The sequence below is a fragment of the Salvelinus alpinus genome, chromosome 18 (assembly GCF_045679555.1).
Source record: "Salvelinus alpinus chromosome 18, SLU_Salpinus.1, whole genome shotgun sequence".
NCBI lineage: Eukaryota > Metazoa > Chordata > Actinopteri > Salmoniformes > Salmonidae > Salvelinus > Salvelinus alpinus.
Window position 1 is genome coordinate 16107458 of NC_092103.1, and position 23576 is coordinate 16131033.

The 23576-nt window shown below is 42.3% G+C and overlaps 2 protein-coding genes across 7 annotated transcripts in view; one reads left to right on the top strand and one right to left on the bottom strand.

The window, feature by feature from the left end:
• Positions 1-812: 812 nt before the first annotated feature.
• anxa4 (annexin A4) lies at positions 813-7976 on the bottom strand. The gene is made up of 13 exons (XM_071351695.1): positions 7780-7976; positions 6618-6676; positions 5867-5954; positions 4831-4925; positions 3533-3646; positions 3250-3340; positions 2782-2861; positions 2457-2513; positions 2140-2233; positions 1625-1720; positions 1425-1483; positions 1180-1302; positions 813-1067 (listed from the first exon to the last, which is right to left on the bottom strand). Exons 2-13 carry the CDS (start codon positions 6624-6626, stop codon positions 1014-1016), a joined length of 960 nt encoding a protein of 319 aa, XP_071207796.1. The 5' UTR covers positions 6627-6676; positions 7780-7976; the 3' UTR covers positions 813-1013.
• A 592-nt stretch (positions 7977-8568) lies between these two features.
• Positions 8569-23576, top strand: part of LOC139544515 (AP2-associated protein kinase 1-like) — a 31361-nt gene continuing 16353 nt past the window's right edge. For 5 of the 6 annotated variants that reach the window (XM_071351688.1, XM_071351689.1, XM_071351690.1 and 2 more), the window contains exons 1-14: positions 8569-9298; positions 13576-13694; positions 13923-14031; positions 15473-15615; positions 17061-17182; positions 17398-17479; positions 17762-17894; positions 18128-18231; positions 18480-18574; positions 18775-18926; positions 20860-21020; positions 22068-22487; positions 22950-23110; positions 23225-23454. In XM_071351688.1, the coding sequence (XP_071207789.1) occupies positions 9139-9298; positions 13576-13694; positions 13923-14031; positions 15473-15615; positions 17061-17182; positions 17398-17479; positions 17762-17894; positions 18128-18231; positions 18480-18574; positions 18775-18926; positions 20860-21020; positions 22068-22487; positions 22950-23110; positions 23225-23454 (2191 nt within the window). In that variant the 5' untranslated portion in view covers positions 8569-9138. The remainder of the gene's footprint in view (positions 9299-13575; positions 13695-13922; positions 14032-15472; positions 15616-17060; positions 17183-17397; positions 17480-17761; positions 17895-18127; positions 18232-18479; positions 18575-18774; positions 18927-20859; positions 21021-22067; positions 22488-22949; positions 23111-23224; positions 23455-23576) is intronic. The other variant, XM_071351692.1, reaches the window with a different exon arrangement.

The following is a 23576-nucleotide window of genomic DNA, read 5'->3' on the forward strand; positions in this document are numbered from 1 at the left end:
GATAGTGAGATACAGAAACATTTAAGTTGTCCTTTGTAAATATGGCAACACCTCCACCAACTGTCAGATCTAAAAACATTATAACCAGCCAGATACACATCCAGCACTGTCTTATTAAGTTTAAGATTTTACCTGAATGTTCATGTTGGCTTAAGAAGCAAGAGTTCAAACTTCTGGCATGCCGCAGCTACGGGATTTCAGATCAGACAGAGTCTCTAATACAAGCATAGGCCTACTTTGCTCAGTTGGGATTTGAATATCCCATAGGCCTACTTTGCTCAGTTGGGATTTGAATATCCCATAGGGCTAGTTTGAATTGTTATAGATACAAAATTGTCTAGATCTGTATCATTGGGCCTATGCTTTGAGAGAGGAGGTGGATTAAAACAAGTCAATGAGGGTCACCTGTTGCGGGCCTGCGGTAGAATGATAATGCTGATAATTTATGGTTGGGATTACCTGAGTGAAATTTGGAGTGTTGATAAGTCTCAGCACAGCCTTGAAATGCGAGGACAGGGTCTAGGCACAAAGATGACTACATACTTTGCCTTCCAAATCAGACTAACATCCAATTAAAGGTAATTGAATCAAATGACTCAGAGCTGACTCAACAAACAAGCCATCCAAACTAATTCATTAAATGGACTTCAAACAGTAAGAGATGAAAATGGCCTTCTGCTGAGACGGGGTTGGGAGGCAGAGGTTCAAAAGGGCCATCTTTTATGCTTCCTGAGATGTGGCAACAGCTCTCTCTAACCAACAACACTAATTAAAGCTGCAGCAGGGGATCAATAAAGAGATGCAAGCAGGTGTAAAATGTCACTTGTCTTTGGTTTAATCAGTATTACAAACTGTGAAAAAAGGCATCATGGTCAGTCTAAAATGCTCTGGCTACAGAAGAGCAGAGGATATCGAGAGAGCTGTAAGCAATGGAAACAGCAGATAGTAGAGGCACCAATGGTGTTGTTGCAGAGTGAAGTCATCGCTGGATGATGTCCTACATGTTCAACGTCCTACTCTCCACATAACTCCAGCAGGATTTTGCGGTAATCTCCAGATGTGTCTCCCTAAACAATACAGAAACACTCAGATTACATCAAAATAACAGAAAGAAATGGGCACAAATCTAACTTTTAATGAGACAAATCATTACTTCATCTCTTGTGATCAGGGTCTCACCTTGATGAAGGAATGGAGAGTCTTGCCGTACGCTTTCAAGAACTCGGTCTTGATGTCCAACATGTCAATCTCGGCCCGAGCCACCATGATTCTAATCAGTATGCTGTCTGTAGTTCCCAGACCCTGAAAAGACAGGAGGGAAGGAGCTGTCAACATTCTGATGAATTCAGTCTGATAACCCACAAGTGTAAGCAGATATGCACCCTCCATAGGTGTGTTAAAAAAGTCAATTTCAAAATCTTTACCTTCATGGATTTATATAACCTCTCTGCAAAGAATGCTGGCTTGTTTTTAAGGCATTTCACTGCAAAAAATAAATCAGATCGATACATCAGGCATGATAGCTCAACAAGCTTTAGTTTTGCTTATTTTCATCAGAACTGATCGGACTCTGTCTTCGGTACATTATTACAAGAGGCACTGAAACAAATTGGATCCGTCTGACCTATTGCCAGAAAGACATTCTCCAGAGAGCCAGACATCTCCCTCTTAATGCTGTCCTCGATGTCCCTCCCAGAGATCTTCTGATACTCCTTAAACACTGAGACAATGAGGTGAAAGAGAGAGATATGGAATCAATCATACTGTTGTAGTGAGTAAGAAGCACATGACAAAATGTTGATTCCTCAAATAACCAGAACAGGTCAGCAGAACAGTGTCTGTGCATTACATTTTGTGCCAAAGTCAGTGTGGAAGTAAGTATCTTAACCGAAGAGAAGTGTAAAGCGTAATAAACAAACAATAAACAAGTAGACTGTGAGAAGGTCACTTCTGGTGATATGTAACTTGTTGTAACTTGTCACTCTGATCTTAAACGTGAGTCTAGGCAGAAATTTAAAAATATCTCTTTTATTATAATAAAATATTTTGGGAGTGTACCGCTGCGGCGATGGTGGTGTACAGCGTTGGTGTACCACTGCTAAATGAATATACACTGAAATATTTTTGTGGGGACAATACCTTGGAGTAGGTGATTTCTGTTCCTCACACAGAGCACAGTGAGGAACTTGACCTCATCTGTTCCCCAACGAGCCTCCCCAGCCTCGTAGATATCCTGAGAACCCACAGCAAAAGTACTTCACAAACCCAAACAGAAAATCTCCCAACACTGACTGTTTTGGGACATATTTGATGTGAGATTAGGTTTAAAAAACTATGTCTAGAGTTGATCTTACTGTTCATCTTCCTAACCGTGGGGTGATCCTGATACCCCAGCATGTGCTACTATGCGAGATAGAAAGAGCCAGGTCACCTCCTCTCTGGATCCATATTCTCACCTTAGCATCCTTCACAGCCTGGGCCTCATCCACAGTGTTGCTCTCATCTCGCCCCGCCTGTCAGTCACAGGACAGACACAGAGGCCATGTTAGCAAAGAGTCAGACAATGACATGACCATTACCTGGCCATAAGATGCCTCTAAAAACTACAAACATCCATTATGTGTTAAATTGTACCCAAGTGATGAAGTGAAAGGGGAGTGACTATTTCCTTTACAACAATTCATGTACTGTAGTTCGGTTGGCTTTCCTTTGATTGTTGGAATATGAAGGTCAACCAGGTGTGTATTCAGAGAGGTCAATATTGTAACGGTCTATTCTCACCGTGAGCAAAGAGACCAGAACTCTCTGGAACATTCCAGAAGTATCACCATCGATATCGTCCTCCAGCTTATTTTCATAATCTGCCATCACACACGTTTAAGCAAAAAGTAGGAGTTAAGAATGACCTTAGACCCAGTGATCGGACTCTGCAATTATAACACACAACACTTGAAACGGTTTGTGAACACCCTGTCAAAAGCTATGGCAGGCAACAAAAGTTGAATATTGCTCTATAGAAGACACTAATAAATCATTCATATCATGCATTGTGTTCATGTTATGTGATTCATTGTTTGTCCGTACACTCTCAAGAGGGCGAGACACTGATATCCTAGATCAGATTTCCTCTTCATATACAGTGATCAATTCTAAAGTATCGACTTGTACCATACACCGTATGTGATAACTCTTCTACGGATGGAGATTCAATGCATGGCACAGAAAGGCTGTGTACTGTGTAGCTACTACCTTTGATGTACACCGCTGTGATAGCTCTAATTTCAGCGTTCGTCCTTGAGGCCAGGATATCAATGAGAGCAGCCTCCTCTGTTCCAGCACCCTAGCATTCAGTAAAATAGAGATGTGGAGAGCTATGTAAGTACCTCAAAGAGTAGTGTGATGCAACACATTTATGGGTTGTGGATGAGGTGAATAGCCCAATACAATGTCAATAGCTCGAAGACGTACAGTATTGAAAAGCGTTACATCAATCCCCATTGTGATGGTGTCCCTAGCAGTAATAACCTCTGACCTTCATAGCGTTCCTCAGCTCGTAGGCATCATACACAGGAGCGGTCATCAGGAGGCCCAGCACCACGTTCTCAAAGTTCCCCGTCAGCTCTCCCTGCAGATCATCTGTCAGGTCCTACAGGGACAGACACAGACATTTAAATGGGTCCCGATTGACACAATCTCCTGCCTAGTGCTCAAGTAAGCATACACTACTTCTCTCATACACTCATATCTCAGAGGTGATAAACAAGACCTTCAAAATGTTTAATCTGTCAGACTAAATGCTTCAGACATTCCAGATACAAGTCTGCTTCCAGAAGGGCGTGGCTGCGAAAGAGCTGTACACAGAAGGTTTGTAGTAGACACATTTAGCTTCTTCATGAGCCTGCCTGTGGGCGTCCCCGTGCACTGTATGACTCACTGTTTCTGACCAGGAGGATTCCACTAGCAATCTTTGTCCTTCCCTGTGGCAAGCTTCCTCATTCATGGGACCATTTAGATAACTTTATCAATGATTTATCATATGCCAGACTGTGCCAGCTACTATCTAACAGTGTCAATAGAGTAGACATTGATCAGACTTCCCTTTTAGTTTTAAATGTCGAGTTTAGCTATCGTTTAACATGGGGCCTGTCACTCTATAATCTCCCTACTTCACTTAAACACAAAGTGCAGTGTCCTGACTGACATTGGACTTCATTTAAAATCAGGTTAACCTCAACCCTCATGAGAGAGGTCTTTCCACCTAACCTGTGATGGTAGACAAGCTTCTCTCTATTCTCTGAAACACATAACCATCTTTGTGTAAGAGTTAATGATCAACCTGAGGCACCAACTGTCAGCACAATGTTACCATTAACACCAGACACCACCACACCCATAAAAACACACACACAAAGCCACACACCAGAAGGGTATACTATAACACATCAATAAGTTAACCAGCTAAAATTTGATAAATAGCCAGAAATATTTGTTGATTTTCCACTTCATTAAGAAACCTAAACTGAGTCAATTAGAGAATGCCCATTTCAAGCTAATCTTTCTAAAGAAATAAAGTTATTTTATAATATTTAGGCCAGTTAGCTGGCTAACTCCATGATCCTGCTTTGTAGTACATCCTTCCATGACTGATCACATGATAAATATAACCCTTTACACAACCCCTGCACTCTCCTGTCACTATAAACTATTAAATATCCCCCATTACTGGAGCTGGTGGTGTTTAGCTTTTGGAACGTTTTGAGAATAGTCTGATAATTCAAACGGTGATATGAGAAATGTAATAAGAGAGGCATAAGTCAGTAGAACACTTACCTTCCCCACAGTCTGCTTGTAAGCCTCCTTGATGCGTTGCCTCTGAGCAATGGTACGACGTGCCAGGACCTCAATGACAGCTGCCTCATCCGTGCCTATAAGAAAATATCACAGGGTTACATTACTGTATACCTTCACATTATACTGATCCATTAGGTAAAATAACTTGCTGTTGATAAAACAGCATCAAATCACCATTGAAATATCCTAAATATCTCCCCAATATCACAGTTACAAAGAACTCAGCCAGATTTCAACCTGAATGTTGAACAGACACACTTCCGGCTTGCAAGCTCCTCTCTCACCCTGTAAAAACCCTGGTCCCACAGGCACAGTTGGTTCTCAGTGTATGTGCCATCTGTTTCTAATGCATATCTCACTAGAGTCAGGTGAAACCTATTACGTCTAGCTAACAGCATCAGCATTCCGAACGTTGAGCTAAGATTCACCCATTCAGAAACAAATTGCACAGGCTGTATACTATCTTGTAGGCTTGTGTTTAACAGCGCGTAACTTGTTTTCTTACCAGGCTCATTGTATTTTCTGCATTGTATCCCTACAGCATAGACGTGTAAAAAGCATAGACACAAATATAACACAGGTGCAAAGATAATGCAATCCTACTGTAACTTTTGACTAGAACAGGAGAAAGGCTCAAATAATTATGAAAATGGAAAAAAAAGAAGGAAAAAAAGATGAGTCAAGTATACTGGAGAAGGAAAGAAATGACTCCCAGGCCACACTCAGAGGAATGAATGAGGTCTTAGAAATGGAAAGTAACTACAGTCCTGTGTAGAGGGCCTGTAGAGAGTTCTAGAATCATTACAACTGATGTGAAAGTACTGGTAGCATACTGTTCAACAGGAAGGTATTTTTGAAGCTTTCATTGAAAGGAAAGACATACAACTATTTTAGAATTAAGACCTATTTATCAGAAGGGGATCCTACCATACTCATCCGCATTTTTTTTCGGAATGTCGGAATTGTTCTTAGAAACAAACAGCTAGTCATCGCTTAGAATGTTGGGATCACTCACCAGCCCCCTTCATGGCTCCTCTCAGTCGGTTTACATCCTCCTCTACCTTGAAGCCAGCGGCTTCAGTCACAGTTCCACGGTTGCCAATCTGCAGTGGCAAATATTAAAATGGCATACATATAACTCCCTATGAATTCAGCAGCTGGCATTTATCCAGTCACTATCAACACTATTTGGATATTGTACTTTGAGTTATAGGCTATTGCCCTCAAACTCAACTCTGGACCTTGAAGTAAGTCCCACTGTATTTTTTTCATTGTTCACCTCTAATCAATGACTGATTTTGACAGGTGTGTGTAATAACAGAAAACCAGCAGGCTCTGGACCTCGTAGGGTAAGAGTTGAGTACCCCTGGGCTATAGGTACACACATGCACATCTCAACAGATCTGTGTGTGTTTGTTCAGTAACAGCAACACGTATTTATTATGTACAGTATAGGTGTAGCCTATATGTCAGACTGTCTCTGTAGTATACTGTGGCTGCTACTTTCAAAAAGCTGTCTTGTCTGTGCTGTCAGTAGGATTACAGCAGTAAAAATTTAATTGGACAATTTCATTGGTATAGTACATCATACATGTTTTATGCAAGCTACAATGAACATACTGTTGATAAGTAAATCACTTCCAATACTAAGCAACGAAAACAAACAAATGTAAATCTGATCATGCAAATGTATGAAAATGTTGAACACTACAATCATTCATAGTTCACTCACACTACAGTAGACACGTTTGGGTGCTGAGACTTACCGCTGCCATTATGCCAGTGAGATAGAGTTTCCAAACGTGAGCAAGAGAGATGGGAAAAGCTATCAAAAGAAAAACAGCTATATTATTTCTCAGGATGGTAAATAAACACATATACGCCATCTACATACATGTTTTAATTCCCACTTTGGTCAGTTGATCAAAAGCAAATGGTCCTGTTGCTACAATACCTAATCAGCTCTGTAGAGAATAACAATGTGGTGGGCCTTCACAGTAGGAAAGACTGGGTTAAATACTCATTACCCTCATTAATGTTTCATTACCACACACACACACACACACACACACACACACACACACACACACACACACACACACACACACACACAGTCTTTAGCTTTTTTCCTACTCTAAAAATCAACTCTACCAACTGAAACGATTAGCCGACAACACTTCTTCAATCCAAATCAGACAAAATACATCTCTGGTCAGAGCTGATTTACTTCATGGTGTCACTCAATATAGTTTATGTTGTTAATTATTATATTAATAGGAGACAACATCTTTATAGTCCGGGGTGTTGTCCCTTTTAGTCCAGGGGTGTTGTCCATATTGTGCCTCTTCATTAGCCAAGGATGACAACTCATTCAGAAACTGTCTACATCTGCTCAGTTTGGGGTGGAAATACCTGGCACAAGAAGAACCCTTTTGACCCCTGCCTCTGTCACACTCCCATATCAAAACATTACTAGATCTAAAGTCACACCTTTCTGAATCCCTTTTTACATCAATAGGCCTATATTAGTAACCTACATTAGCCCACTGGAGTAAATGCAATCAATGAAATGCAGTTTTCAAAGTAACAACTGCGCAGACTCTACAAACCTTTGGTAAATATGGAGACATTGTTACGCAACACAGTTCTTATAGTTAATTGTTAGTTTCCAAGTTGCCCCTCTTGTGATTGTAACTTATGGCCCAATTGAATAAGTATATAGTTTGCAGGACGCGATGCATGTCTGTCTGCTGGCGGCCAGCAACGGAATAATAACTTTTGAGGTTCATTTTCTGTTCGAGACACACCCTTGAATGTGTCAGATAGTAGGTATTCTAAAGCTTCTAGCTAAAAACAACACGATACACATCGAGCCTATATTTCTAGTTTAACCTCATCCTATAAAATTACATAAAAATATTTACTTACCGTATAGACAGTAGAAACGACCTATCTTTTCAAATGAGGAAGACCGAAAGGAAGCTCTCTTCTTCGAACGTCGGCCGTTAAAAACGCAACACAGTGGATGGCACAAAGAGGAGTTTTCGGTCCCACCCCTTTGTGGTTACACTAGGGCAGGCTACATTATATTTTACAGCTCTCTCTCTCACTTTGTTGATTTTTATTTTATTTTTACAATTGTTAATTGTGATTGCAGATACTTGTACCTTATTGTTTGTTCTCTCTCTCTCTCTGCCACAATCTTATTGATTGTATTATTATGCTTCAAGAGGAAAATTGCCTGTTATCCCATTCTCATATTCTAGTATACTAATGAAAAAAGTTAATTCAATGAATTCATTTTAGATATGCTCCCTAGTGGCTGCTCACCCGCGCCCCCACCAGTCAATGCCACCAGTGTGCCCCCCTCACTACAGACCTCATGACTACAGATCCCATGACTCCACTGCAGTAGGCTAAGGGATGTAGCAGGCAGCTGCTGATATGTTGGTGTTGTCGTAGTAGCCGAAGCTTGTTTGCGAATATCTAACATATACTAACTGACTAGCTAGCTATATCTTATCTATATTTTCTAAGGGAGTTATCAAACCAAACTGAGATCGAAAGTAGCTACAATTGGTACATTTTCGGAATTACCATTTCCTGTCATTTTGATAGGCATTTCCTGTTGCGAAATAGCTAGGTAGCGGTTCGTGGCAGTAAGCTAGCTGACGTTGGCTAATTGGTAGCCTAGCTAGCTAGATGATAAATTGTAGAAGACTTGGAAATAATCATTCTTTGCTGGACGACATTGAATATGGAAGGATCGTGTAATATTGGCACGTTTTACCGGGGATATATTACAACGGACATAATTTTTACAGGATAACCTTAGCTACATGAAATGTCATAACGTTAAGCTAGCCGCGGAGATGGAGGGACCCACAACCCCCTGAATAGCTGCACTGATGGAGAAATGTCCTCCTCCAAGATGAGCAAGTCAAATACTGCACAAGGTTTAGCGGAATTATATTAGCGTCTATCTTATCTCTATAGCTATATTAGTCTGTCAAGCAAATGGGAGACTGGTTATTCGGAGTTAGCTCATAATTGACAGCTAACGTTAGCTGCTGGTGAATAAATCACTGCAGTTTTTGGCATCTGCAAACAACAAGACTGGCTTTGTCAGACAAACCTTAGGCCTTGTCCAGAAAACAAAGTTAATTTGTGAAACTGACATCGCTGGAAATAAGGACATTTGAGCTTTCTGCATCGTCATTTGAGCATTCCGCGTCGTTTTGATTGAAGTGAGGATAATATTTCCTCATCATCTGACTGATAGTTATCATGAGGAAGTTCTTTGATTCATCTCGTCGGGAGTTGGTCAGTTCAGGACCTGGTTCTGGAGGAGGTAGCAGTGGATCCAGCCATGTAGGTGGCAATTTAATTGGACGTTCATGTACTATAGGGCGGCACCAAGTCACTATTGAAGAAACAGTGGCCGAAGGTGAGTGAGATGTAGTAATTGAGGCTTGTCTTTTGGAAATGTTTTGATGCCCATGCTGACTGAGAACATGAAATGTGACATTTCAGTCAGACCGCAAACTGCCACAATGTTTGAACCGTGATCAGTCATTACCAGTCAGGTAGCTGCTACACGAACTGTGGCATGATGACATTCAGTACTGCTTAAGCCAGAGGCAGGCCTAGGTTTCAGAATGATATGGCTACAGTTGGCTATGTCGTTGGCAGACACACATATTTGTCAATTTTTCACTCAAAGCCATGATGTAATCCTATTCCTGACACTTGAATATCGGACACACCCAGCCCAATTACCATTTCAATGTAGGTGGATAAGCAATTCAAAGGTTCCATGCTGTTTGTAGTTTTCCAGTTTTGATGATCAAGTGTAAGGGCTGCTGCCTGACAGTGATTAATCTGTCGCGTGACTGACAGCTCTGTCGTTGTTTGAGCAGCAGCTTAATTTGGTAAATCCGTTGGCAGGAAATCCCCTTACATCTGAGGCGCTGATTAAATGTACTCAGGGACAGTCTCTTTTGGGTGTTGTATGATTTATTAAAATGTGTGACCATGGACATGAGAAGAGGCTCATTTTCAGGTACTGAAGAGCACTGAGAGATGTCTGGGGTGTGGATGTATCTGTAGGCCTATTCTTAAACTAAAGTTCATTGGGGACATTAAACCTGGTTTCTTTGTCCTTTTGACAACCCAAGACCATACAGATCAAGTTGCTGATCATTTGGATATCACTTGGTAGTCCAAAGAACCTGCAGATAATGCCTTGATGTGAGGAAGTGATGTAATATTAGGCTAATCCCTGACTCCCTGTGCAAATGGTAAAATCACCTCTCATAACAGTATATTTTTAACCTTAAGCAGCCATCTTGTTCAAGTTTATGTAAATTCAATCAGTTCTTGAAATGAAATAATTCAAGAATAGAAAAATGAAATAGCCTTTAAAAACGCCAAATGCATAGCCTAAATAAACACAATATACATTACAATAATTGCACATCTCAATTCTCAAATTTATCCCAACCCCTGTTACCATACAACCTTATTCTCTTAACCTGCTACTCTATATCCCCAGGTGAGTATGTGTGTATGTGCATGTTAATGTGAGTGTGTAGAGATATGAGTGCTGCATGCTGGGAAATTGCAGTGCCTGCATTATCCTGCTCAGTAGAGTCATTTGTATGGATTGTTTTCACTGGTAGGGTAATGATGTAGCCCTGACATCTTGCAAAAGTAGTTTACTTTGCACAACCTTCTTCTTAAAGACTGCAATTTTGCTCTAACAACCTCGGTTCATCATGACAATAATGGTCCTATCACTTTTTCACATTCAACGCTTTTGTTGGTTACGAAGGCAAATTGCATCTCATGATTTCTGCCTATTCTGTCCATCCTTCTGAAGCGCTGCTTTGCAGTGTACACTGTTCAGGAATTGAGTCTAAAACATGCTGAATAGAGAGCGAGTCAGTGTCTTGCATATTGTTGAAGTAGCCTATCCCTGCCCCAGTCTTATTTCACCAACTAGCACAGCAATACTGTATAGATCTACACAGTACACTGCAGTTTCAACACACTGAAATTGAACACCAGTATGGTATAACATATAGCCTAGATAGGTTATCAACATTAGCTAAAGACAGTGGATTCCTTGCTAAGACAGTTAGGCTAGATAGGCCTTCAGTTTCCCTGGGGCAATGCCATCATGGAGGCTTGAGTTGCACTGAAAGTCAGGAATTAAACATGATGCCACTAAGGCAGTTGGCAAAAGATGACTAATGATGCTGTTATGGATGCTACTCCAGGGTTTCTTTATGTAATTCTATGTGCTACGCACACTATATTATGGATGCTGCATTTTATCGAATGGTTAGACCTATTCGATTTCTTTACTCAAATATCTTGCATTGTCTTCTAATCATATTGTTTCGTAATGGGATGCGAATCACCATTTATAAGAGTATTTATTTAATATTTGGTGTGACTTGCATCAGCAGTCACATTCTCAACCTTTCACTCTTGTATCCTCATTCATTTCAATGGTGGAATACAGGCTTCAACATACTACACTGAAATCACTGGCACAAAACTTTCAGAATGTTCAAACTAAAACATTTAGAGAGTATAAAAACACATGGATTATGATGCTGTACAACTCAATCTAGCCTACTATGCTAACCCACTATAATCCGCTGTAATAACTCCACACCTACAAACCACCCAAAAATAGGTCACTATAACTAAACCAGAGCCTATGAAAACCCTATTGCTACAATACCATTACTACAACTACCACCATTACTACCGCCGTCACTACCACTACTGGGTTGTTCTATTTGATTTCAATCACATTTTGACCACACCCCTTTGGATTTGAACAACATTCCCATAAATATTGGTCCATGGTAGAAGTGGTCAGAAAGTAACTTTTTGGACCTGAAAGCCAAAACATTCAGGAATGTTGACACATCTAGCATACCATACCATGAGACATGTCTTCATCACTGGAAAATATTAACCCTCTAGTTTGATATCATTTAAAAGCAGGTGAACTCCTAGGAGTAAAGGGAAAGGGGGATACCTTGTCAATTGTACAACTGAATGCATTCAAATGAAATGTGTCTTCCGCATTTAACCCAACCCCTCTGATTCAGAGGGGTGCGGGAGGCTGCCTTAATCGACATGCATGTCATCGGCAACATTGGATGGTCAGTTATCATGGTCAAGTCATATTGACAAAGTTGTTGTGAAGATGGGGAGAGGTATGTCTGTTAAAAATATATATTCTGTGTTTTTTTACACACAGATCAACTGTACAAGTTGTTCAGGCGTTGGTCTTGTTCCATCTTGATTACTGTCTGGTAATATGGTCAGGTGCAGCAAAGAAAGACCTAGAAACGCTGCAGCTGGCTCAAAACAAAGCAGCACGCCTTGCCCTTAACTGTACACACAGAACTAACATCAACAATATGCACGATAGTCTTTCATGGTTGAGGAGAAATTGACTAATTCTCTTCTAGTCTTTTTAAGAAAAAGATGTGTTTAAATGCCTAACCACTTGTATAATCTGTTTGCATACACATCAAACAGACATAAATACCCCACCAGACACGCCACTATGGGTTTCTTCACGGTACCCAAACCAAAACAGAGCCGTCATGGAATGCTCTACCACCAGAGGTTACTCAAGTGTCATGACCATTTAAATCAATGATGGGATATTAAGTTGAACTCGGCCAGCAGCATACCACCCTGCATACCACTGCTGGCTTGCTTCTGAAGCTAAGCAGGGTTGGTCCTGGTCAGTCCCTGGATGGGAGACCAGATGCTGCTGGAAGTGGTGTTGGAGGGCCAGTAGGAGGCACTCTTTCCTCTGGTCTAAAAAATATCCCAATGCCCCAGGGCAGTGATTGGGGACACTGCCCTGTGTAGGGTGCCGTCTTTCGGATGGGACGTTAAACGGGTGTCCTGACTCTCTGAGGTCATTAAAGATCCCATGGCACTTATCGTAAGAGTAGGGGTGTTAACCCCGGTGTCCTGGCTAAATTCCCAATCTGGCCCTCAAACCATCATGGTCACCTAATAATCCCCAGTTTACAATTGGCTCATTCATCCCCCTCCTCTCCCCTGTAACTATTCCCCAGGTCGTTGCTGCAAATGAGAACGTGTTCTCAGTCAACTTACCTGGTAAAATAATGGTAAAAAAAAAAAAAAAAAAAAAATATGGGTGGACTGGTGGCCATTGTGAGTGTACCCATAGGAGCAAAGCAGGAAGTAAAAGCAGGAAGTGTACCCATCAATATGTGCTGTGATTTGTTGATTCAACTCAACTGACATTACAAAAAAAGACATTCCATTGCATGAGCCACATCAGTTAACATAATCTGAATGAACATTCTATACCAGGCAGCCATTGCGAGTTTACCAGTCATATTGCCCTGGAGGGGGGTGTTGCCTAGGCAACCGAAGACTTGTTTGCTACAACACCCTGTTTATTTCAGCAAGGAGCAACAAAGTTTCATCATGTTGTAAAGAGTCCATTTTTGTTACCACACAAACAGACTCAACCGCACCAATGCTGCTGTACTGTCTTTAATCAGCTGTTATTTAAAAATGACAGTTTATTTTGTGTAATTGTGCCAGCCCTAGCACAGAGTGGTGTTACCAACACGTCAGACTTCCAATGGTTGCTTGCCTCCAAACACTGCACCTTAATTCAGTCTCATTCACTCTCTCGCTTTCTCACAGGGGGGTTTGCCATCGTGTTCCTGGTACGAACCAGCCAAGGACTCCGCTGTGCCCTCAAGAGGATGTATGTCAATAATGAGCACGACCTGCAGGTGTGCAAGCGAGAGATCCAGATCATGGTGAGTAGCTGTGAGATTACCCCACTCCCACAGCATGCTTGAAGGGGAGTTGCTCTGTTTATTATTCTCCTCTGCTTACATGAAAACACAGGAAGGCCCGTGAACTCTGCACTACATTATTTATCAGTTACATTTCCCCTCTGGGGACAATCAAGTTGAACTTGAACTTAACTGGCATGATGATGTTCACTCTGTCAATGTAATCCGGTTGTGCATGTGCTCTTGCAGAAGGACCTGGTCGGCCATAAGAACATCGTTGGCTATCTGGACTCTAGTATCACCACTTGTGGAGGAGGAGATGTGTGGGAAGTGCTCATCCTCATGGACTACTGTAAAGGTGAGTGCTTACTGAAGGGTCTGCGTTCAATCAAGTGTAGTTGAAAGACAAGAATAAAGCCAGGCAACTGTCACTCCACATGAGGGCGCTCTCTGTCTAACTATTAGTCTAACTTCCATCTAGGCCACGGGTGTCAAACTCATTCCATGGAGAACCTAGTGTCTGCGTGTTTAGTTTTTTCTTTCTTTCAATTAAGACCTAGACAACCAGGTGAGGGGAGTTCTTTACTAATTAGTGGCCTTAATTCCTCAATCAAGTACAAGAGAGGAGCGAAAACCCACAGACACTCGACTCTCCATGGAATGAGTTTGACACGTGATCTGGGCCTACCACTGGTGTGGGGACTTTGTTGTTGTACTTGTCTTTGCATATCATTTGAGCTCTGCGCTGCACCAGGTTTTTTTCCATCATGTGAATGTATGTTATAGGCATAGTACATGTACAGAAAGTGTAGAAAACATTAGGGACTCCTGCTCGTTCCATGGCACAGACTGTCCAGGTGAATCCAGGTGAAAGCTATGATCCCTTATTGATGTCACTTGTTAAATTGACTTCAATCAGTGTAGATGAAGGGGAGGATACAGGTTAAAGATGGAGTTTTAAGCCTTGAGACAATTGACACATGTATTGTGTATATGTGCCATTCAGAGGGAGAATGGGCAAGACAAAAGATTGAAGTGCCTTTGAACGGGGTATGGTAGTAGGTGCCAGGCGCACCGGTTTGAGTCTGTCAAGAACTGCAACGTGCTCGATTTTTCACGTTCAACTGTTTCCCGTGTGTATCAAGAATGGTCTACCACCCAAAGGATATCAAGCCAACTTGACACAACTGTGGGAAGCATTTGAGTCAACATAGGCCAGCATCCCTGTAGAACGCTTTTGACACCTTGTAGAGTCCATGCCCCGTTGAATTGAGGCTGTTCTGAAGGCAAAAGTGGGTGCAACTCAATATTAGGAAGGTGTTCCTAATTTTTTGTAAAGGCCCCTATTGCGAAGTGGTCATTTTCGATCAGTGGTATTCAAAGTTGGGGTCGTGAACACTAGTGCGGGCGGGGGAACTGCAGTGGGGTCACCCCCAAAAAACATCAAGAAACATGTTCTTTTATACGACAATATACAAAAGATGCATTTGAAAAATAACATTTTATTGAGTATTTTGGGGAGGGGTTCTTGAAAATGTAATGAATTGAAGGTTATTTGTTGATGTAAAAATATTAATTTACCGATTGTATGCTTGTCATTTAGATTTGGGGTGAGGTTTGGTCACGAGAAACTCTTGTGGAAAGAAAATGGCGTCCCCGCTGAAAAAGTTTGAACAACACTGTTTTAGATGATCAAGAGACTGAGTGTCTGAGTGAAAGATGGGTGTACTGAGGAACCTTGCTAGCTCCATACCCAGTGTGTGTGTTCAGTAATGAGACTGAGCGATGTATCTCTGCAGGGGGCCAGGTGGTGAACCTGATGAACCAGCGTCTGCAGACAGGCTTCACAGAGGCAGAGGTGCTGCAGATCTTCTGTGACACGTGTGACGCCGTGTCTCGACTGCACCAGGGCAAGACACCCATCATTCACAGGGACCTCAAGGTGCGGAGGAATAGAATCCTTCTCCTGTGTTTTCTCCCACCTCCTTACTCTGCTCCCACTCCCTCTGTCTCATCTCGTTCTTGGTTTAGTCTTCCTGTCATATAAATAATATATACATATACATACACACAGTGTCTTCTGGAAAGTATTCAGATCCCTTGATTTTTTTCTACATTTTGTTAGGTTACAGCCTTATTCTAAAATTGATTAAATTGTTAGTTTTTTCCATCAATCTATACACAATACCCAATAATGACAAAGCAAAAACAGGTTTTTAGAAATGTTTGCAAATTTATAAAAAAAATGCAAAACGGAAAAATATCACATTTACATAACAATTCAGACCCTTTACTTGGTACTTTGTTGAAGCACCTTTGGCAGCGATTACAGCATCGAGTCTTCTTGGGTATGACGCTACAAGCCTGGCACACCTGTATTTGGGGAGTTTTTCCCATTATTCTCTGCAGATCCTCTCAAGCTCTGTCAGGTTGGATGGGGAGCGTTGCTGCACAGCTATTTTCAGGTTTCTCCAGAGATGTTTGATCGGGTTCTGGCTGGGCCACTCAAGGATGTTCAGAGACTTGTCCTGAAGCCACTCCTGCGTTGTGTTGCCTCTGCTTAGGGTCGTTGATCTGTTGGAAGGTAAACCTTCGCCCCAGTCTGAGGTCCTGAGCGCTCTGGAGCAGGTTTTCATCAAGGATCTCTCTGTACTTTGCTCCGTTCATCTTTCCTTCGATCTTTATTAGTCTCCCAGTCCCTGCCTCTGATTAATATCCCCACAGCGTGATGCTGCCACCACCATGCTTCACTGTAGGGATGGTGCCAGGTTTCCTCCAGACGTGACGCTTGGCATTCAGGCCAAAGAGTTCAATCTTGGTTTCATCAGACCAGAGAATCTCGTTTGTATTTTGGCAAACTCCAAGCATGCTGTCATGTGCCTCTTTACTGATTGGTGGAGTGTTACAGAGATGGTTGTCCTTCTGGAAGATTCTCCCATCTCCACAAAGGAACTCTAGAGCTCTGTCAGCGTGACCATCGGGTTCTTGGTCACCTCCCTGACCGAGGCCCTTCTCCCTCGATTGCTCAATTTGGCCGGGCGGCCAGCTCTAGGATGAGTCTTGGTGGTTCCAAACTTCTTCTGAATACTTATGTATATGTGATATTTTTGTATTTTTTATTTCATACATTTGCAAAAATATCTAAACCTGTTTTTGCTTTCACATTATGGGGTATTGTGTGTATATTGATGAGGGGGAAAAAAACAATTTAATCAATTTTAGAATAAGGCTGTATCATAATAAAATGTGGAAAAGTTAATTGTTCTGAATACTTTCCAAATGCACTGTATACCGTTCAGCAGACACTTTCATCCAATTTACATTGTGACTCATATTTTATCCTTCTCTGGCTTTGCTTGACTTTTCTTCTCTTTTGTATCTCTGCAGGTGGAGAACATCCTGTTACATGATAAAGGCCACTATGTGCTGTGTGACTTTGGCAGTGCTACCAATAAGTTCCAGAACCCACAGATTGAAGGAGTGCCAATAGTCGATGATGAAATAAAAAAGTTTGTGAACTTGCGTAGCTTAATACATACCATATGCTGCCATTTTATTTCCTTTGATTTGAACATATATATTTTTTTACAGCTGTAGAAAAATACAGTTCCGAGGAATATAGGCCTTTTCAGCCGAGCCTCGTCAGAGGTTAGCCTTGTTCGTTCAATAAGCATCATGGTGTTCTTTATCCTCCTTTTTGTGGCCTTGTCCTATTCTCTCTCAGGTACACCACTCTGTCATATCGTGCCCCTGAGATGGTAAACCTCTACAATAGCAAGATTATCACTACTAAAGCTGACATATGGGTGAGTGGATGTTGTATTTTAGATCTAGGCTTTAGTCATGGTATCAGTGCCAGCTTCTGATTTGTATGGGGCTTTTTTACAGTCCACTTTGTAGCATATCTGTCACAGAATGCTCATGAAACTAAATGAAAACTTCAAGCTAATATTTGGTTTAGTTAGTACAGTAGGAAGTTAGAAGAGCCATATTTGTGTGGAGAAGCCTTTTCCCTTCAGGTTTCTCGAGGCATTTGGGTGTTGGCTCTAAATGGTATGTAACTTTATTATTGTGTGTGTTCTCTCCAGGCGATGGGCTGTTTGCTGTATAAGCTGTGCTACTTCACTCTACCCTTCGGGGAGAGTCAGGTGGCCATCTGTGATGCCAGCTTCACCATTCCTGATAATTCCCGCTACTCCTACAACCTGCACTGCCTCATCCGTCAGTATTCCACCACTCACTGTATCTGCTATGGAAATTAGTGTAGATTCTACAACGCCATTACGTATTTTATGAGTCCTGTACTACATGTTATCTCCTTATCTAACCATGCTTAATCTATAGGTTGTGGGTTAGTCAGTGTGTTGCTTTTCTCTCTTCTGGTGTGGTTCAATTGGTCTCACTTTTTCTCTCACATTTCCACCTCTCCTTCTCACTCTGTTGGTGTTTGTCAGGGTACATGCTGGAGCCCGACCCTGACAAAAGGCCTGACATCTACCAGGTGTCCTACTTTGCTTTTAAATTGGCTCGTCGGGACTGCCCTGTTCAGAATGTGAAGGTCAGTCTCTCTGCTCTGTGGTCAGGGTGACCTCTGTAGGGGGTGACTTTTTCTAGTCTGTATGTCTGTCTCTCTCTGCTCGGGGAATAGTCTGTGGATTGGTCTCTAACGGGCTCTGAGCCAGACCTACCAATGTTCTATCCATGTCCTGATGCTATTGAATGTGCTTGTCATCTGTTGTCATGTGGTTCCATTCCCTCCTAAATATAAATGTACAATACTTTCATCTCTAATCTACCCCCATATAGAACTCTCCAATTCCTGCTCAACTCCCTGAGCCAATCAAAGCCAGTGAGGCAGCTGCAGCGAAGAAGAGCCAGAGCCAGACACAGAGTAAGGCTAGGTAAGTCTGTGTGCTGGTGTTTGTCATACAGGGGGGCTGCCTGAGTAATCTTCTGGTTGTTGTCGTTATACACACCAGTATTAAGGCTAGTATCCTTATTTTTTGTCAGTTGTGTGTTCTCTGTTCTGTTTTGACATCATTCATAAGGTAATTTCGTACCATTGACAAGTTGACCACCAACTCTCACCTTTGTCCCCCAGGTTGACAGATCCTGTCCCCACCACTGAGACCTCCATCACGCCGCGGCAGAGGCCCAAAGCTGGCCATGCCCAGCCCAGCGCTGGCATCCTACCCATTCAACCGGCTGCCCTCACCCCTCGCAAACGGGCCAATCTCCCTGCCCTTCCTCTAGGTCTGTACCAACCGGCCACTCTGCTGTTGTACTGCAATTAGGCTAACATTGGTTCATTTGGAGGCATGTTAGGTACTCAATACATGCACAGAAGCGACTGAGGTAGATTCTCTACCCCAGGCCGGAACTTACTTACTAATCATTTGTAGACTGCAAATTGACCGCAAGAAGCCCAAACAGATACAATATTTGACTCAGACATAATCATTTAAAACCTTCCTTACACCAGCATACGATCACGTATACCTCTATTTATTTTACATTTTGCAGGAAGAAATCTCTTTAGATGCACCATCTTGTTTTCAAGAGTGTCCAAATGAAGAAAAAAAACAAATACTTGGTAACAAGAATAATATGGCAGCTACTGTATAATAACAATAAATTAATAATGTAAAACTTACATAAACAGCATAAAGTTATACAACTACTAGGCCGAAAACAAATAAAAAATACAGATATAACTACTTATACAACTAATAAAACTAGGTACCTATAATACTGTATATTGATGCATACATATTTACAAATATCTTCATGTTGATGTTTCTATTAGTAAAAAACACTATGAGTGTGGAAGAAAAAATCCCAAATTCAAATCACTTGGAGCTGATTTTCCTGGTGTTTTTACACTTATGTCCAACAAGGAAAATCCTCCTCACCCTTTTTGTTTTTGCTCAGAACCCTGCTCTACCCTAATGGCAGCATGCTAAGTTGGACAACATTTAAGTAGCTGGAGGACATTGAGTACTAGCCACGATAAATAAATGTCTGCATAAGTGGGCATGTACCAGAAGAAGCTAGGTAGCTCACATAGATCTGAACCTGAACTGACCTTTCTCCCCCAGTTTTGATAAATCAACAATATTCTCTTAAGGCTCAAACTGCTCAGAACATTCTGCCAAATTTGGTTGAATTATTTCTCAAATTAGATCCAAGTTATATTTAGTAGAAAATGATCGGTCTCTCATTAGAAACCAATGGAGAGAACACTTGGCTGGTCTGTTTAGTCTGTCTCTCAACACTCTCATCTAATGAGGTCTTGCCAGAGAGTTGCCGTGCTCTGATTTATTTTTCCCGCCTCTAACAAGACTCACTGCTCTAGAGCAGAATGACATCACTTTGTTTTTGTGCTGCTTTTCCGCCAGTGATAGACAGGACACTGGAGAGTTGTGTACTTGTTTGCATTTTGATGGGGAATTACCTTAACTCAATTATTTAACCAAGCAGAGCCAAGGCACTCACTGCTTATGACACCTGCCATGTCTAATTATGTTACTGTATTTCTCAACAGGGAGGTAATGCAGTTAACAAACAAAATAACACTTAGCAGCCAATTCATTTCCGTATCTATTAGACCACATTACCATGGCAGCAGCATTCTGCAGATTGACCATAGGCTAAGCTAATTCCCTATAAATCCTATAGGACATGAACTGTCATTGTTGCAAAAAAATATTCCCTTTCACCAATTCCACTTCTTCTCAATGACAACTCTTCCATCAACCTTATGGTTTGCGGGAAAGCTATATGGCAGCCGAAAAGATGGCTGCGTTACATTGGCGAGAGTCTCACTCTGCCATGGCATCAATGGGGGTGCTTTGGAAATTGCTTACATGGAACTTTCTCTGTCCCGTATGCTTGGTGCTAAAGAGACAAATGTTGAGCTGTGGACTACTGTTATTGAACAAATAAGATGACTGCTATAATATCTGCAGTAAACGGGGTCCTGTGGGGATGGGTGGGGGTTTAGTCTAGTCTTTTGTCCTAACTGTTGTCTTGTCTGTGTACCATTTAAATAAACAAATGTAAATACATTTAACGTAACCTTTAACGTAATGTGTGACGACAACATTTTTTGTATTAATATAGCATGAAAAATATATTTGAATTGTTTCATGGCTTGTATAGTAACCAGATTCTGTACTCCTTGCAGGAGTCAACTTAAACCTTGCCCAGCAAGCGGCAGCCCTCCAATCACAGAAGGCACAGACCACAGCTCCGCCTCAGCCAGTGACCGGCCGTTCACAGAACCCTCCTAGTCAGGCCACACTTCAGCTGGGTGGAAAGCCCCAAGCTGGTGCTCAGCAGAAGCAGGTACAGCCAGGCAGCCACCCAAGCCCACAGCCATACCACCCTGCATCCCACTGCTGGCCTGTCTCTGAAGTCAAGCAGGGTTGGGTCTGGTCGATCCCACTCTTAGCAGCGTTGGCAGAAAGTGGATGTTGACTGTTCTCAGGGATACAATGTCTCCAAATGAGTGCTTATCTAGGATCAGGTCACCCCTGTCCATGACGTAATCTTATTTATTCTTATTTAAAAGGAAAAACTGATCTCAAATCAGCATTCCTGCTCTGAGAAGCGACCACAGATACTGAAGATTTCTAATGTGCATTGTGATAGTTGTAAGCTTTCTGGTGCAATAATAACCACCAGGTGGGTGCTTCCATGTTGGTGGTGGCGTCACCAGGTGAGTTTCCCCCATAGTGCTCTGAGGATCTGGAAGTTATTAAAGAATTACAGTACCGACCAGTCTTTTTTTTTTTTTTACACAAATGTGTTAATATAATTGCTAAAAAACGATTTGAATGAAAATGTTCCTCTTTACACTCTAAGGGGTCAGGAAAAATGTATTTCAAAGAAATGTAGAAAATGTGTAGGATTTTGTTGCTTAGTGAATTCAGGACACTTATACCAGCTGTAAAATACCTTCTGTAAGACGAGTTGCTGCTCAGGGTTGGGTTATTGTTTAGTCGCCCCTTGTATAGACTGTGTCATGGAACAAGCTTAGATAAGGAGATAAGTTAAGTGCAGGAAACTTTTCACCAAACAGAGAAGAAGCGAGCATTAAAGAGGAAAATGGACCAAAGACGGTACCACACAATGGCTCCCCTTTACATTTTTCATGAGATGACATGTTTTACAGTCTCCGATTTATAACAAAGACACAAGTGATGGAGTAATGTGTCCTTAGTTTTTAGGTAGGGAAGGCAGTTCTCCGGTATTATATGTATCGTTCTGAACCCACGATAACAGCCACATGCATTCTTAGTGGCACGCTGTGTTGTCTGTGTGTAAAGCAGCTTTGTCTTTGTTGTCATGGTTTGTTGACGCTGTGTGCTGTCGTCCGTCTTTGTGTGGTAGCTAGGGCAACTGCAGCAGCAGCCAATCGCGGCAGCAGGAGCAGCAGTCACCGCAGCAGGGGGAGGAGTCCCACCTGTGCAGGCCAAGACGGAGGCCCCGAGCGCCCCACTACAGACCGTGCCTCCCTCGCTGGCTAGTCCCACCCCCCAGAAGGCCCAGGTCCCGTCTAGTCCAGCCCCACCCAAAGCCCCAGCACGTCGTAAGCAGGCCGGCCAGAGCCAAGCCCAGCAGCAGCCAACCATTCAGCCCACTCCAGCCCAACCTCTGACTGCACAGCAGCCTACAGCTCAGCAGCAACCAGTTCCTCTACAACCAGTTGCCCAGCAACCAGTGGCCCAGCTAGAAGCGGCACAACAGCCACCTGTCCAGGCCCAGTCCATCCCTGCTAAAACCAGTCAGAACACAGCTGAGACAGAAACGGTAACATACCTGCAGCCTAAAACGACTCTGCTCCCTGAGCTGTCACACACTCAAAGCCTGCTTGAAAGTGACATCAGGCCATCCGTTGTTTCACCCAGCCATCCATCGTCAATGGCAATGCCATCAGCCTTCATCGTTTTCTTGTCTTTTGGTTTTGTTCATTTGAGTGTTGTTCTCTTAGTTCCTTAAAACCCCCTGCGAAATCCATTGTGATCCTTGTGAACTTTTGAATTATCCTCATTCCGGTGTGATAGACTCTTGTTTTACCCTTTTGCCTGTCAATTTCTTTTCACTTTAATTTGTATTATTTTACTTTGTTCGCCTCATTTTCTTTTGTGTTGTATGTATTTGGCATTGACAGTTATTCATTAGTGAGTGGGTTTAGTTCTTTAAAATGAGACTCCTCTTCTTCCCCCTATTTGTGTTGTTTAGATGATCTGTTTCCTCTCTCTGTCACTCCAGACTTCTCTTCCTGCTCTGTCCAAGACCCCGCCCCACTCTCCAAAGGCTGCAGAGCGCACCCCGAGTGACTTTACCCAGAATTCGGTCGGTGGGCTACCTGAAAGTGACTCCACCCAGCCACTGCAGGAGGCCACAGCAGAAGATGGCCTCGACCAGTTAATGTAAGATATGGAGAAACGACCTCATCACCTGAAATATCACCCTTAATTAAATATATTTCGTTTTGAATGTGTAACAACAAGTTGACCTGTTCCGGCCTTTGTGTGTTTTTCCAGATCTGTTGGTACAATTCCACCCAATTCTACCCAGTCCCTTCAGCAGAGTATGTGTGAACCTGCCCAGGATGGCAACTTTGCTGCCTTTGCCCCTTCCCCTGCCTCTGCCCCTGGCCCTCCCATCGGCTCCCTCAGTCAGCCCGCCTGGAACCCTTTTGGTGATGATGACTTCTCCAATCTCAGTGCGGAGCATCTGATTAACAAAGACTTGGTTGACGAACAGGCTGATGGTAAGGCTGTGCGCGTGTGTGAAATAATGTGTTCATAATTCTAAGAGATGGGCGCTAAAAGTACAATCTTCTACCTAATTTGTAATATATCCTCTGCAATAATAGTATTTCCAACCAGATAA

What these genes read in the sequence shown, in the direction of transcription:
- anxa4 (XM_071351695.1), bottom strand. An exon ending in AGGCTGTGAAGGATGCTAAG is followed by an intron (nt 2,234 to 2,456) that starts GTGAGAATATGG and finishes GTGGGTTCTCAG; the next exon opens with GATATCTACGAGGCTGGGGA. An exon ending in CAGAAATCACCTACTCCAAG is followed by an intron (nt 1,721 to 2,139) that starts GTATTGTCCCCA and finishes TCATTGTCTCAG; the next exon opens with TGTTTAAGGAGTATCAGAAG.